Source organism: Saccopteryx leptura, chromosome 2, assembly GCF_036850995.1.
Source record: "Saccopteryx leptura isolate mSacLep1 chromosome 2, mSacLep1_pri_phased_curated, whole genome shotgun sequence".
In the NCBI taxonomy this organism is placed as follows: Eukaryota; Metazoa; Chordata; class Mammalia; order Chiroptera; family Emballonuridae; genus Saccopteryx; species Saccopteryx leptura.
Window position 1 is genome coordinate 137182554 of NC_089504.1, and position 15326 is coordinate 137197879.

At 41.7% G+C, this 15326-nt stretch overlaps 1 protein-coding gene across 5 annotated transcripts in view; it reads right to left on the reverse strand.

Annotated features, from left to right (window-relative positions):
- DENND5B (DENN domain containing 5B) overlaps window positions 1-15326 on the reverse strand; it is a 200638-nt gene that overhangs the window by 12521 nt on the left and 172791 nt on the right. For all 5 annotated transcript variants that reach the window (XM_066368906.1, XM_066368902.1, XM_066368901.1 and 2 more), the window contains 5 exons: window positions 9017-9145; window positions 8319-8440; window positions 4431-4576; window positions 2234-2352; window positions 1009-1196 (listed from right to left, as the gene is read on the reverse strand). In XM_066368906.1, coding sequence (XP_066225003.1) covers window positions 1009-1196; window positions 2234-2352; window positions 4431-4576; window positions 8319-8440; window positions 9017-9145 — 704 coding nt within the window. The remainder of the gene's footprint in view (window positions 1-1008; window positions 1197-2233; window positions 2353-4430; window positions 4577-8318; window positions 8441-9016; window positions 9146-15326) is intronic.

The following is a 15326-nucleotide window of genomic DNA, read 5'->3' on the forward strand; positions in this document are numbered from 1 at the left end:
TTTTTGAGACAGAGAGAGAAGGACAGAGGGGGAGGGTGAAGGGAAGCATTATTTGTTGTTCCATTCAGTTGTGTATTCATTGGTTGCTTCCCGTGTGTGCCCTGACCAGAGACTGGACCTGCAACCTGGTTGTTTTGGGACGACACTCTTAACCAACTGAGCTAACCAGCCAGGGCGATACACGTCAGAGGCTCGATGGAAGAAGATGCTCCTTGCCTCTTCAAGCTTCTGGTGGCTGCCAACATTCTGTGGCTTGTGGCTGCATCACTCCAACTTCTGTTCTTTCTTTACACTGTTTTTTCTGTGTGTGTGTCTGATTTCCCTCTCCCTCCCTCTTTAATAATATATGAGATAGCATTTAGGCCCCAACTGGGTAATCTATCTCAAAATCCTTAACTTAGTCACATCTTTTTACAAATATAGTGACATTTACAAAATCTAGTGATTAGGATCTGATATCTTGGGGAGACATTATTAAGCATACTAAAGCTCAAACTAGTATCAATTAGGAGTTTATTATAGTAGTAAAAGTGCCATGTGAAGACAGTACTCGCTCCTTTATAGTATCTTGTTTCATCACTTCTATACGAAGCTGGCGTGTGGGGAGAGAGATTTTTAGAATCTCTCTTAGAATAAGGGGCTCTAGATAGCTAATGTGGCTATTTGGGAGGACTGTAATAGAAAAGGCCCTTACTCCTCTTTTAGGTTTCAGGCAAAATATTATTTATTCATATTTCCAAAGCTTAACTGAAATAAAATGTGCATTTTTATTGACTTCTAACATCTAAATTCTTCAGGCTTTTAAATTTGTAATATCTTGCTTTGTTTTTTTTTTCTTTTCTTATCTCCTTCCTTTTCTAAAGTCCCTTCTCCCAAATTAATTTTCCTTAGTTTTCTTCTTTTTAACCTCCCTAGTACAATTCAGTAACGCAACAGTGTTCTGTGAAATGGCCACATAATGCCTGCAGCATTTGAGACATACTGAAAAATAAAAGAGCAGATACTTACTGGCGGCTTTTCCGGTCAGAGAGGTGATGCTCAGTCTCCTGGCCGTGGTGGGCGACTTCTGCTGGGGCGGAGTGCGGCACTGCTTTCCCAGATCCTCATCTGCCGCTGGCGCCATCAGCTCTCCAATCAGAATTCTTTCCAGGCTTCCGTCATCAATGCCTTTCCCCAGCCACCGCCCACATGGGAACCTAGCAAAAAAAAAAAAAAAAAAAAAAAAAAAAAAAAAAAAAAAAAAAAAAAAAAGGGCCAAAACAATCACAACACCTTCTGAATCATCAATATTTTACCAGTTTTAATCAGAATTTTAAAAATAGCACCATGGGTAAAGTCCATAATTTTAGTGCCTGTGGGTTGTATCTTTTAATTATAAAAATTTTCAAACATATAAAAATAGAGAGAGCCCTGGGCAGATAGCACAGTTGGTTAGAGCATCATCCCGACACACCAAGGTTGTGGGTTCGATTCCCGGTCAGGACACAGAAGAATCAACCAATGAATGCATAAATAAGTGGAACAACAAATCAATGTTTTTCTCTCCTTTCCTTTCTTTCTCAAATCAATCAATAAAAAATTTTTAAAAGGTAGAGAGAATAGTATAATAGACACTTAGGTGTTCTTATCACCTACACTTAGCATTTTGCTATATGCTTCATTTTTTTGTTGAAGCATTTTAAAGTAAATTAGGACATATCACCCCTAAAAACACTTCCAAATAAACCTCTAAATAATAAAGACATTCTCTCTTTTATAGATTGTTATTATACCAAACCAAATTAAAATAATTCCTTAATATTTTCTCCTAACTTACATTAAAATTTTGTGATTAGTTCTAGAAAGAATATTCTCAAACTGTAAGTTAATGTCCGAGTTAAGTCACGGAAAAGAAGAGGAGGCTGTGCCCAAAGAAAGTGCAGGTTGTGACTGCAGAGTCCAGAGGCCCTTTCCTCCTACTGAAATTACTTTAAGCTTCTTTTTTATCAGAGTTGCAGCAATCTTTTTCAGCACAATATGAACACTTGTGATTAGGCATTAGCAGCAAACACAGTCTGTTTTTGTAAAGTATTTTGGAGGCAATTTTGTATCACATAAACAAACCAAAACAAATCAACTAAAGTAACATACAGAAGGCAGTGGGAAAGCTTCAAAAGGAAAACAATTCTTAAACCTTTTCTTGTCTGAAGAATCTCTAAATAAGAATTCTGAGCTCCTAAGGACATTTACTTACCTGTATGTATGTCCCGTGATTTCATTTCTAACCATGACGCAATCCACTAGCCATTTAGCTAACAGTCCTGAGTTATCGTGACCAATCTGAACAGTGGTCAGCTTCCCCAAGTTCTGGCACTGTAGGGACAAGACCATAGGTTATTCAGTACCAGATCCCATCCCACTACCTCTCAGCTTCAGCTGTGGAACAGTGGTCCCACCTATCTTAACTGCAGAGGACCCCCTCTGAGAAGTGTGCTCTGCTACACACTAGAGAAACATGTCCACATCTAATACATCCCATCTAATGAGACAGGAATCAAGTGGACATTATCTACTGCACGAGGTGCTAAACTCGAGATGTAAACACGTGGTAGGAGAACACTGGGATGGAACAATTATTTCTAACTGGAGAACCCAGAAAGATCACACAGACAGTGAGTTGTGCCTTAAAGGATGAGAAAAATTTCAAGAAATGGAAAAAGAATGCTATTTAGATTCAGTTAGAGGTCAGAAAAACAACTATAGATAAAAAAAAATCACTGACACAGCTATTTTTCTGTTTCTAATAGAAAACTAAGGCAGAGCTGGCCTCAAACCTCTCTACTATAAGTCTTTGAAGCAACTGTAAAAGAAAAACATAGTTATCAACATCTTTCCTCGCCCTTTGTGGACAAGTACAAAAGAAAGTGATAACAGGACTAGTAAAAAGAAATGTCAATTAAATTCTGACTTTTAAATTCTGATAAAAGATCACAGACCCCACTGCCTATGTAAGGCTGGGAGATGACAGCTAATAGTTCTTAAGGCCCTTCACTTCTTTGTATTGCAGTGAGAAGGCATCACAGTGACCTGGTGAGGGAGGATGGCATCTTAAATTAGTAGTGGCTGCAGAGAGGGAAAAAGTAGACAGATGTGAGTTTGGAAACACCAGTGATGACACTTATAATGCAGTTTATGTTCCATACCTGATAGTCAAAGAAAAGCTAAGGTGTTTTTGTTTTTGGAGGGGGAGAGTGAGAGAGGGAGAGAGATGGAGGGAAGGAGAGACAAGAAGGGAGAGAGATGAGAAACATCAACTTGTAGATGTGTCTGTCACTTTAGTTGTTCATTGATTGCTTTCTCATATGTGCTTTGACCGAGGGGCTCCAGCTGAGCCAGTGACCCTTTGCTCAAGCCAGCAACCTCTGGGCTCAAGGCAGTGACCTTGGGGTCACGTTGATGATCCCGTGCTCAAGCTGGTGACCTTGGGGTTTCAAATCTGGGATCTCAGTGTCCCAGGTCGACACTCTACCCACTGTGCCACCACCAGTCAAGCAAGCTAAAGGTTTTAATCTTGCACACACAGATAGTTGTGAGCTCACTGGACAGTCAGGGCCAAAATGCGATCCTGATGGAAAGTGCTATGCCCAGACCACAAGAAACACGAGAACAGGCTGTGCAGTTAGTACTGCTTCAGTCCTGAAGCAAGAGCAGGCACTGTCCTCCTCCAACACACCAGGACTGATCTGCATGTGAGCTCACACATGTGGGGACACTGCACCAGCTGAGGCCTGAACTCTAACACTGATAGGCATTTTTACAAAATCACTTTATAAATGTCACCATGTGATCTGAAAACCATAAGCATGGATGTCAGCTCTCCTGTCCTTCTGTCCTCTTGGTCAGGTTCAGGCAAGGAGCATTCTGCAGGAAGGAGGAGAACCCCTGTGGGGAAAGCGTTTAGTGCTCAGGCACAGGAATCCTGGGACAGGGCTTGCAAAAGGCCCAAGGCGCACCATACAAAGAGACAAACAGAGCTTATTAATTAAAATAATAACAAAAATTCAAAAATGAACACATTTACAACTTTAGGTATATGATAACAAAAATGACCCTGCATGCTTGAGAGTTCCTTTGTATTGTCTGACTTAATTAAAAATGAAAAACTGATGTGCAGAACTACATGACACTTTTTAAAAAACATTTTTTTATTCTTTTTTTTTTTTTTTTTAGAGAGGGGAGAGCGAGAGAGAGAGAGAGAGAGAGAGAGAGAGAGAGAGAGAGAGAGAGAGAAGGTGGGAAGGAGCAGGAAGAACCAACTCCCATATGTGCCTTAACCAGGCAAGCCCAGGGTTTTGAACTGGGCACCTCAGTCCCAGGTCAATGCCTCATCCACTGCACCACCACAGCTCAGGCAACACTTTGTGCTCAGAAAAGGTATTAGCTAAACCGACCTCAAAAGTCATCTCGAGGAGGTTTTTTGGAATCTGCATTACTCCTGTGTCTCCCAGCTCTCCCGACACACAGATCCAGGGGTTCGATGTGATGATCGCATTGCTCAGCTTTTTGATGGGGATGATCACTGACCTATATGGAATCACTGAAAGAAAAATGCTAAAATTAATTAATAATTACAATGAAATTCTGATAACAAAATGAATGTGACTAAGAACTCTGGTGGCTTTCACAGATGATGCACTTCTTATATCTATCAAGACATACTCAGTCTAGAAAAAGGAGGTACAGTTCATAAGCCGTAAGTTCTGATACTTGTGGTTTTCCCAGCATACTCATCACCATGTGTGCATGGCATGCGTATCATCATGGTGCATTTATAAATAATCTTAGGCATTAGCCCCAGAATACCTGAAGACATGAACGCTAATGGTGCTACACAGAGGGTCCCTGGGTTACAACAGTCTTGACACACGATGTTTCGAGTGTACAATGCTCACTCCCATAAAAAACTTAAAAAAAATTTTTTTACATTCATTTGTTTTTGTCATTTTTTCTGTTACTATAGTACAGTGTACAGTACCATATATTTATGTCTTTCTTTTTCTCTGTGGCTTAGTTGTATTTTTCTGTTCTAGACTATGATTTTACAACTGTGTTAGGATAGGTAAGCGACTTAGGCTAGGCTGTGTTTCGACTTACATCAATATTTGCTTATGTTGCTGTTGTAGAAATGGAACTGTGTCATAACCGAAGGATCCCCTGCATAGTATTTTCATTGCTTTAACGTTTTTATTAATTTTGTCTCAAAATTGAGTACACATGAGCATGGTACCTGGATGGTTTCATATGACAAAGGGGGTGGATGACTTATTGGATAGTATCTCCCCCCCTGTTGCAGACTGTCTTGGACAATGCTCGAAAACACCGCACTTCTGAACTTTCCCATCCCAGTTTTACAGCTCAATACGCAAAGCCAAGAATAATAAACAATGGCACCTCCATTCTGGACACAACATAAGATCTGTAAACCACCACTTGGAAAACTACTAAGGTGACTCATGGGGGCCCCAAGAAAAGAATCAAGATGTGGAAAGAGCTGTCAAACTTTTCCTCTGAAGATTCTTTAAAAGGCTCACCACTAGATGTCGCCGTCCCACCACGGTCTTTCGGTCTAATGTGGACACAATCAAGTTAGACACTCCTTCCATTTTCTTTTAAAGAATGGGGATGGTTCAAACACAGTAGTACATTTTTATACTTCAGAGCCATGTGTTTTCCTTTTCAAAAAGCAAGGCAGAATCAATTATGTTTTGTTGGTATTCTTGAGATTTCTGCTCACTCGGTTACAAGAGGGTACATCAGAAGCCCAGTCCTTGAAAGAAGTACAGGTAAGATGAAGGGCCCTGACTGGACAGGCACCCTGATCCCACCTCACAACACAGGCTCCTGGTTCAATGCACTCTAGGGTGCATAGGGAAGACGAATGGGATAAATGGTTCACTTCCCGAATTGTACACAGACCACTTTCTTTATGTTGAGTGAATAACCTCCCTTTGTCTTTTTATTTTGGCTGAAGGAAAGAAAAATGTCAGAAGAAAGGCTATACTTTCATGGTTTACTAATCACAAGAATCAAATATTTATAGTTTTTGAAACTGAAAGCAGAAGGGTTAGTGCGAGACTATTTTAGGTGCCACAGGCTTCTCTAATTTCTTTCATTTTCAGTATCAGAAAAGCCACAGAAAAGGCCTCTGGGGGTCAGCAGTTCTGCGCCTGCAAAGGGCCCACAGACACACAACAGTGACTTCATTGAGTATAAAAAGTAATATTATTTAAACTCAGAATATTTCTTTGATGAAGTATTTCAATTTCTCATATTGAAAGAGTTTCTTGGCTAAAGAAAAACCTGCAGATATATGGAGGGTTTTAGAAGTCCCATTTCTCTTTTAAGTTTCTAAAAGATTTCATTTATTCATTTTAAAGATGGGGGGGGGGAGAGACAGAGGGAGGAGCAGAAAGCATCAATGGGATCCCATATGTGCCTTGACCAGGCAAGCCCAGGGTTTCGAACTGGCAATCTCAGCGTTCCCGGTCGACACTTTATCCACTGTGCCACCACAGGTCAGACCAGGAGTCCTATTTCTTCACTTTCAAACTTTATGTAACATTTGAGCTTCTCATACCTGCAATAACCTAATAAACTTATAGTAGCTTGAAAAATATTACAGGTTGGTCTAATAACCATTCGAACTCCAGTTTTCCTTGTCTGCCTCTACCAGAGACTAGAAATAAACAAAAAATCTACACAATTCTGGCCAGTGAAATATTAGTGACGTTTATTAAAATTTCTTGGAAAATTATGTTTTTCTAGCACAGATTCTGACCCTTTTGCTTTGGCATTCCTCCCTTCTTCCTGCTGGAAGGTGGACTCAGAAGAGCATCTGTGACTATGAGGTGACAAGCACATGCTGAGGATTGCCTAGGAGGAGAGGGGCAAACAGCCTGTGTCTCTGATGGCACTGTGGACTGCCTACCTCAAGATTTCTCATTCTGTAATAAAAATAAAACTATTTGTTTGCTTAAACTGCTGTTTGCAAGTTTCTGAAACTTGCAGCTGAATACAGCTCCAAACCAATACCAGTAAAAATTCTCTAAACTAGAGAAGAGTCCACACTGCTAATAAGAATTAGTAATGGCAGGCTCTGGCCAGCTGGCTCAGTGGTAGAGCATCAGCCCGGAGTGTGGCTATCCTGGTCAGGGCACACAGGAGGAACGCCCATCTGCTACCCCACCCTCTTCACCTTTTCTCTCTCTCTTCCCCTCTCACAGCCATGGCTCAATTGGTTCAAGTGCATCGGCCTCCATGCTGAGGATGGAGCCTCAGCCTCAGCCTCAGCCTCAGGCACTAAAAATATAGCTTGGTTGTGAGCATGGCCTCAGATGGGCAGAGCATCAGCCCCAGATGGAGTCGCCAGGTAGATCCCGGTTGGGGTGCATGTGAGAGAGTCTGTCTATCTCTCCTACTCTCACTTGGAAAAGAAGAAGAAAAAAAATTAGTAATAGCCAAGAGAATAAATGCTTTAATTCAGCTTGTCCAAAACCCATCTCCACTCAGCATTTCCTCCCTCTACAGACCTACAATATCCACTAGATCCTCAAGTCTTTCTGAGTCATCAAGGTTTAATGTTCAGTTAGTTTATTTTTATCATATTCTGATTATTTGAATTTATGTGTTTTGGATAAGATACAGGAACATTTGTTTAGTAAAACATTCGTTTTCACGTCCATCCCATTTCCAATTGCAAACTGGGTGTCCTGGGAGCAGACTCTGGGTCAGAAATTAGCATGCGGAATGTTGTTCTGGGACCAACAGGTGAGGCAGAAAGCAGGCCTGGCTGAGGGACAAGTTGGGCCGTGATGGCTGACCCAAAGCTGAGTTCCGGAACAGCCCTTTGAGCAGTCACAGAGGCTGGCCGGCCCTGGCAAGGGGCCACAGTGGGGGTACAGCACCTTTCTCTGGTGAGGCATACACAGGGCTGAGAGCTCTCTTTCAGCGGCTGGGGCATAACCTTTATTCCTAAAGGGAGATGGGGGTCGGGGGCATCGGTGTCTATCACACTGTACTGTTTACGTCTCACTTTTTAAAAAATTTTATTTTATTGATTTTTTAGAGAGAGTAGGGGAGAGAGACAGGAACACTGATCAGTTCCTGTGTGTGCCCTGACCGGGGATCGAACTGGCACCCTCTGAGCTTCAGGATGATGATCTAACCAATTGAGCCATCTCGCCAGGCCATCCAGCATGTTGTACTTTTAAAAATATAAACTCTTATTCCATTAGTCACCTAAGCAACTACTCACTTAACAATTAGCTCTGCAGACTTACTGATAGTGGTGAACACGCTGGTGAAGCAGAAGTAGTCCACAGCGTTGAGGGAGAGAAGATGGTAAAGAAACTGTTCTCTTTCTTCTTCGCAACGTAGGAAAGCATACCGCTTATACAGCTTTCTGGGAAAGAGTAAGACAAGCACAAAACAACAGTATAGTATATTTTCCATTATGTCTTCCATTAAAAGTAAACGCCTCTGTTTAGACACACTGGGTAGAAACTCTAATCTGGAAAGGACAATTCAAAAAAATGAATATATGAACAGTTAACATTTTTAACCTCGTCAGCAATTAAAGGGGGAAAAAAATCATGAGTCTATTTTGTCTATCAAAACTAATAAAGATCAGAAAGTGATGACCTGAGCTGACAAGTGTGGGGGACAGTGAACAGCTAGCTATTCTGACAGATAGTAGGACTGAATATTTCAGGAAAGAAATTTGTTGGTAATACTTATTTTAAACCAAACTTTTTGACTGATTCATTTTACAAGCTGGGCAATCTTGTGACCATGAAGTGATTAGCACAGACTGAGGATTGTGTAGAAAGAGAGGAGGAAAGAGTCTGAGTACTGTGCACTGCCTATCTCGAGCCTTCCTGTTGGCTACAAAAAAGAAAACTGTAGTTTGTCACCTTATTCAGCTTTTGTAAGCACACAGGCCATAGAAGCAGAAATGCCTTGAGAGGCCATCTCTTACCTGGTGAGTGGCTGGTTAGAGAGCAACTGCTTGAGATGCTGGGACAAGAGTTTCTTTTCCAGAGACAGTCTGATCCATGCCCGAGCTCGTCCGACGTCAGTCTTAATCTCGCTCATGTTTTGAATATGCCTAAAGATCAGTAGCAACAGAAAAGATATAAATCCAAAGAGTAACCTTGAACTGGAAAAGACCTCCTGTACAACACTGCACAGGAAAGTTCTTTTGTACATAAGGGAAGCAGCAGGTAACACACAATTTATGTGACTAAACCTTCAAAGGCTCCATCTGAACCATGAATGAATGTAGCCCATCACAATTACAACACAGCACACAGGCTGTGCCCTTAACACCCACTTCTTCTTTCAGGTTTTATCATGTTCTTGTTTCCGCCTCACCAGATCTGTAAACTGGCACTTGGTTGTTCCTGACTACCAGGTAAATAAAAAGACTGAATATTCAAGATTTTATTAAAAATAACTGTTCTTTGGTTTAACTAAGTATCTGTCACAAGTTTAATCCACTGAATTATTTGCAAGCAGCCCTAGACAACACATGGAAAATATGAAATCTTACTTTCTATGGCATTTGAAGTCAAGCTGATAAATTCAAAATTTTAAGAATTTGGAAGACTTTGAAAATTGTGTGGCTACAAAAAATAACTATGTAGCCCTGGCTGGTTGACTTAGTAGAGCTTCCGCCCAGCATGTGGAAGTCCCATGTTTGATTCCCAGTCAGGGCACACAGGAGAAGTGATCATCTGCTTCTCTATCCCTCCCTCTCCTCCCTTCTCTTTCCTTCTCTCTCTCTTCCAGTCCAGCAGCCGTGGCTCGATTGGTTTGAGCGAATTGGCTCCGGGCAATGAGCATGGTTCCGTGGAGCCTCTGCCTCAGGTGCTAAACATAGCTCGATGGAGAGCATGGCACCAGATGGGCAGAGCATCGGCTCTAGTCAAGAGGTTTCCGGGTGGATCCCGGTTAAGGTTACATGCAGGAGTTTGTCTCTCTGTCTCCCCTTCTCTCACTTGGAAAAGAATATTAAAAAACAAAACAAAAACAACTATGCGGTCAAAGCCCAATTGAATGTTACATATATGTGAAAATTAATATTCTGAGTAGAAGTCAGTGTTAGGCCCTGAGGGACTGAGTTTACCTTCCTAAATGATAATCCTCCTGGGGGCGGGGGCAAAGACTGGCCAGGACGGGCAAGCTCAGGGAGGGGTAACCACTACAGAGAGTAAAACCACTACAGAGAGTCACGAAGTCTTTGTGATTACAACCCACCACTCCTTCCTTTGGTATTTTTTTGTCTAAATGACTCATGCTAGCTGTAATAAGTACTGCAAAGAAACCCTTTGTCTGGTGATTCTAAGCATTCAGAATGAGGAATAGCCTTATTATGCAAAATACATATTCTTTCTCTATTTTTTTCCTTCCTCTCTCTTTCCCCTTCCCTCCCACTCTCCCTCTAGTCCCTGGATGTAAGGATGGAGGCCTCCATCCTCAGCACTGATTTATAATCAAACACTCCTGATAAACAAGATGTAAAGCATTACATCACATCACAATGACACACTAAAGAGGTGGCATAAAAATGAGTCAGAATGAGATTTATGACAGACTTATTTTAGTTTTAAAGGGCTAATATCATTACATATGGTTATGAACACAGAGCACTGGTGACAAGCAGGCCTCCTTAGACCATGGTTCTTTTTTTTGTTTGTTTGTTTATTGAATTTTAGAGAAAGAGGAGAGGAGGAGAAAGAGAGAAACATCAATCCACTGCACAAAAATCATTCATTGGCTGATTCCCATACAAACCCTGACCATGGACCAAACCCACAACCCTGGTGCTCCAGGATGAGGCTCCAACCATCTGAGCCACCCAGCCAGGGCAGAGCCTGGTTCTTACTGATGGTGGTGGCACTGGAGAGGCACCTGACAACTCAAGTGTGACCATGAAACAGCACTGGCTGTTCCTCAACCTTCCTGACATTCCTCAAATGATGACGGCCGACTTAAAAAACAACAAGGGGGAAATACTCAGGCATTTACCACTTCAAGTTCAACAGTATTTACACGGTACCCTGTGAGTGCAGTGCCGGGTCCAAGCTCACACAGTGAAGGGATACCAAGTTGATTCAAAGTAAATTCACTAAAAATGAATCTATACAAGGGTTGATATCTCCTATGTGTTCTTCCTACTCCTAAACAGTAACATCTACTGAATTCATTCTCTCTCTCTCTTTTTTTCTTTCCCTTCCTCCCTCCCTCCCTCCCTCCCTCCCTCCCTCCCTCCCTCCCTCCCTCCCTTCCTTCCTTTCAGAGAGAGAGACAGAGAAAGGGATAGATAGGAACAGACAGGCAGGAAGGGAGAGAGATGAGAAGCATCAATTCTTCATTGCAGCACCTTAGTTGTTCATTGATTGCTTTCTCATATGTGCCTTGACTAGGGGGCTAAAGCAGAGCAAGTGACTCCTTACTCAAGCCAGCGACCTTGGGCTTCAAGCCAGTGACCTTGGGCTTCAAGCCAGTGACCTTTGGGCCCAAGTCAGCAACCACGGGATCATGTCTGTGATTCTACATTCAAGTCAGCAACCATGTGCTCAAGCCGGTGACCTCGAAGGTTTCGAACCTGGGTCCTCTACAACCCAGTCCGACAATCTATCCACTGCACCACCACCTGGTCAGGCTAATTTTTTCATTTAATGATATTTTTAGAGAGAAAGGAAAAGGGGGGGAGGGGGAGAGAGAGAGAGAGAAACACTGATTTGTTGTGCTACTTATTCATGCATTCATTGGTTGATTTCTGCATGTGCCCTGACTAGGGATTGAACCTGCAACCTTGGTGTATTGGGACAATGCTCTAACCCAGTGGTCAGCAAACTGCGGCTCGTGAACCACATGCAGCTCTTTGGCCCCTTGAGTGTGGCTCTTCCACAAAATACCACATGTAGGCGCTACCTCAATAAGGAATGTATCTACCTATATAGTTTAAGTTTAAAAAATTGGCTCTCAAAAGAAATTTCAATTGTTGTACTGTTGATATTTGGCTCTGTTGACTAATGAATTTGCTAACCACTGCTCTAACCAACTGAGCTACCCAGCCAGGGCTACTGAAATTATTTTTATGCTGGCTTTAAACAAGTATCTGAAGAATAGTAGGTGAAGAATGACAAAGTAGAAAATAATTATAATTTGAAAAACTGTGTTTAAGGAAAATGGGAAGATTTGGAATACAAAATGAAACCTAGTTTATTTAGGAAGCAATTAGCATTCCCATCATAAAAAAAATTTGTGCTAGGTTTCTTGGTGGGAGGCAAGAGATTTGGGAGATGAAGCCACCAGACTCTCTCCTCAAGCCCATCTTGTTCACTGGCACCAGGGAAATTACTCTGCCTAAAATACTGTCTCCTTAATAAAATTCCTGTTCCTAAACCTTTTTTCTTTTCCTTTCTTTTGGGTGAGAAACAGAGAGAGGAACAGACAGGGAGAGAGAGACAGGAAGGGAGAGAGATGAGAAGCATCAATTCTTTGTGGCGGCTCCTTAGTTGTTCATTGACTGCGTTCTCATATGTGCCTTGAGGGGGGGGGGCAGGACTACAGCAGACCAAGTGACCCCTTGCTCAAGCCTGCGACCTTGGGCTCAAGCCAACGACCTTTGGGTTCAAACCAGTGACCATGGGGTCATGTCTATGATCCTATGTCACCCTGCGCTCAAGCTGGTGAGCCCACACTCAAGCCAGTGACCTCGGGGTTTCGAACCTGGGTCCTCTGCATCCCAGCCTAATGCTCTATCCACTGCACCACCGCCTGGTCAGGCTGTCCCTGAACCTTTTAAAGCTCACAGGATTCAGTCTGAACTGCTTACTAGTCCTCAGCCTCAACACATCTTCCTAATGAGAAATCCTGTTCCATGAAGCGGACTTTTAAAACTGCATTCCATTACTTGAAGTACTTATTCTTCTCTCGCTTCTCTCTTGGATTCTATCCCTGTTTGAACACCAACTCCTTCTGGAAGGCTTTCCTCGACCATGACAGCCTTCAATAACCTCTCCAATTTACGAAATTCTGTAGTCTAATGTACATTTATCATGCACTGCCTACTTTTATCATTTTTCTTGGCATGTATTTTTCTCAGCTTGCCAAGTTCCCTAAGGACAAGGAGCTTTGCATCCTTTTCTGTGCCCTATAAGGCCTAGTTTTTCAGGACCTCAAAAAACCCTGTTGCTTTGTATATAAATATCTAATTTTATGCTTTACAACAATTTTTATGTGTTGTGTTATTAAACTTCAATAGAAATCTATTAAGTATTTTCCTGTGTAGTTATACTGTTTTAATCTGTTTTTAGTTGAAATAATTTATTATAGGTAAATATAATGGCATTCAGCATAATATTATACAAGTATTACTTCCAAAATAGAGCCTACTCATTCACAGAAAAGCATATATGGTGGGGTTTAAATAAGTTACCTACTTGATTTATTTTTTTAACCCAGATACAAAGCTTTCTTATTTAGAAAGGTTTTTATGTACCTTGACTCCTTTAGACTAGGTGACTCAGCCAAGGTCACAGAGATATAAGTATTATTCTAGAGGTGCTACCCAGTTCCCACCAATCACTTCTTCCTGGCACTCACATTCTTGGAGAAGCTCCCTTTCCACAGACGCAGGGCCACGAATCAGGCACCACCACGGCCCAGGGCCCCATGCTCCTACCCTCAGCGACAACAGACTGGGTAAGAGGCATGTGCCAGACCTAAATTGAGCCAGTCAGATTTTTCTCTCAGAAACTATGAATTAGTCCATTAGAAAATCAAGTTAGTTTTTATTAAATGCTTAAAATAAGAAAGGAAGTTGAAGCCAGGGCTTGGGTGAGCATGAGCACAATAGGGCAGAAAAGGAAGGGAAGGGGGGAGGGAAGAAGTGAGACAGAGAGAGTGACCTGTGACAAGACTGTTTCCATTCTGGCCCCAATTCTTGTTCTTGGATTCTGGAAAATACAAAATACCCTCATATACCTCCAATGAATCCCCCATTTTGCTGAAGCCAGTTTGAATGAGCTTCTGTTTCCCCAAATTGAATTTTTTCTAAGATTGGAAGCACCTAAATAAATTTGAATCTACATTTCCTGAGTCCAAACCTGGTGCTTACTTTGCCATATTACCAATAAAACCATATTACCAGTAATATTTATTAGAGAAATAAAAGAATTAGCCAATTTTAGTTTAAGCTCATATCCTATAGAGTCATAAATATTCCTCAATATATTCCTTCCCAGGGGTAATAAAAATCAATCTTGACTACTCAGTTTTAGTATAAAAAAACACCAGACCCTCAAGCACACATGTACACATTATTTATAGAAAGATAAGGTGATCTGCCCATTTACCATCAAGTAATTTATTCCCATCTTTATGTGTAAACAGAATATTTTTAGAATTCACTCACATCCTGTTCATTTGTTTACATATTCAGAATATATAGACTTGGATTACAGTACTCACAATCTCCAAGATCATACACTGTTCTAGTACACTCTGCATCATTAATTATATTTTGCCATTAAGAATAGAAGTCTCGACAGATGGATGATCTGTGCATAGCTACTTTGGAAAGAAACTGGTACTGATGGTAATGCCATAATATTCCTTTCCTACATGAAGATCGTCTGTACAGTTCTTTCCTGTTACCAGCTTTTCTCTTTGGGAAAAAAAAAGTTTAGAACTTAGTTTGGTAATACTTGGTGACTATGGAGGTTTTGGGAAGTAGCCTTCAGACCTGTCTGTCCTGGACTCGATACAGCTGCTAAGTGGTTTGGTGCCAAGACTCTCGACAACTGTGAGAACTCGAAGTTCCTACACTTCCAATGTACAGTGTGTCCGTAAAGTCATGGTGCACTTTTGAGCGGTCACAGGAAAGCAACAAACGATGACAGAAATGTGAAATCTGCACCAAATAAAAGGAAAACTCTCCCAGTTTCATGCCTATTCAGTGCAGTTCGATGTGGGCTCATGCACAGATTTCTTAGGGCTCCTTAGGTAGCTATCCTGTATAGCCTCTACAGACTCGTCACTGACTGATGGCCTACCAGAATTAGGTTTCTCCATCAAACTGCCGGTTTCCTTCGACTGCTTATCCCATCGAGTAATAATATTCCTATGTGGTGGCGCTTCGTTATAAACGTGCCGATATTCACGTTGCACTTTGGTCATGGATTCGAATTTAGCGAACCAGAGAACACACTGAACTTTCCTCTGTACCGTCCACATCTCGACTGGCATGGCCGTGGGCTGCTCCGCTGTATACACGG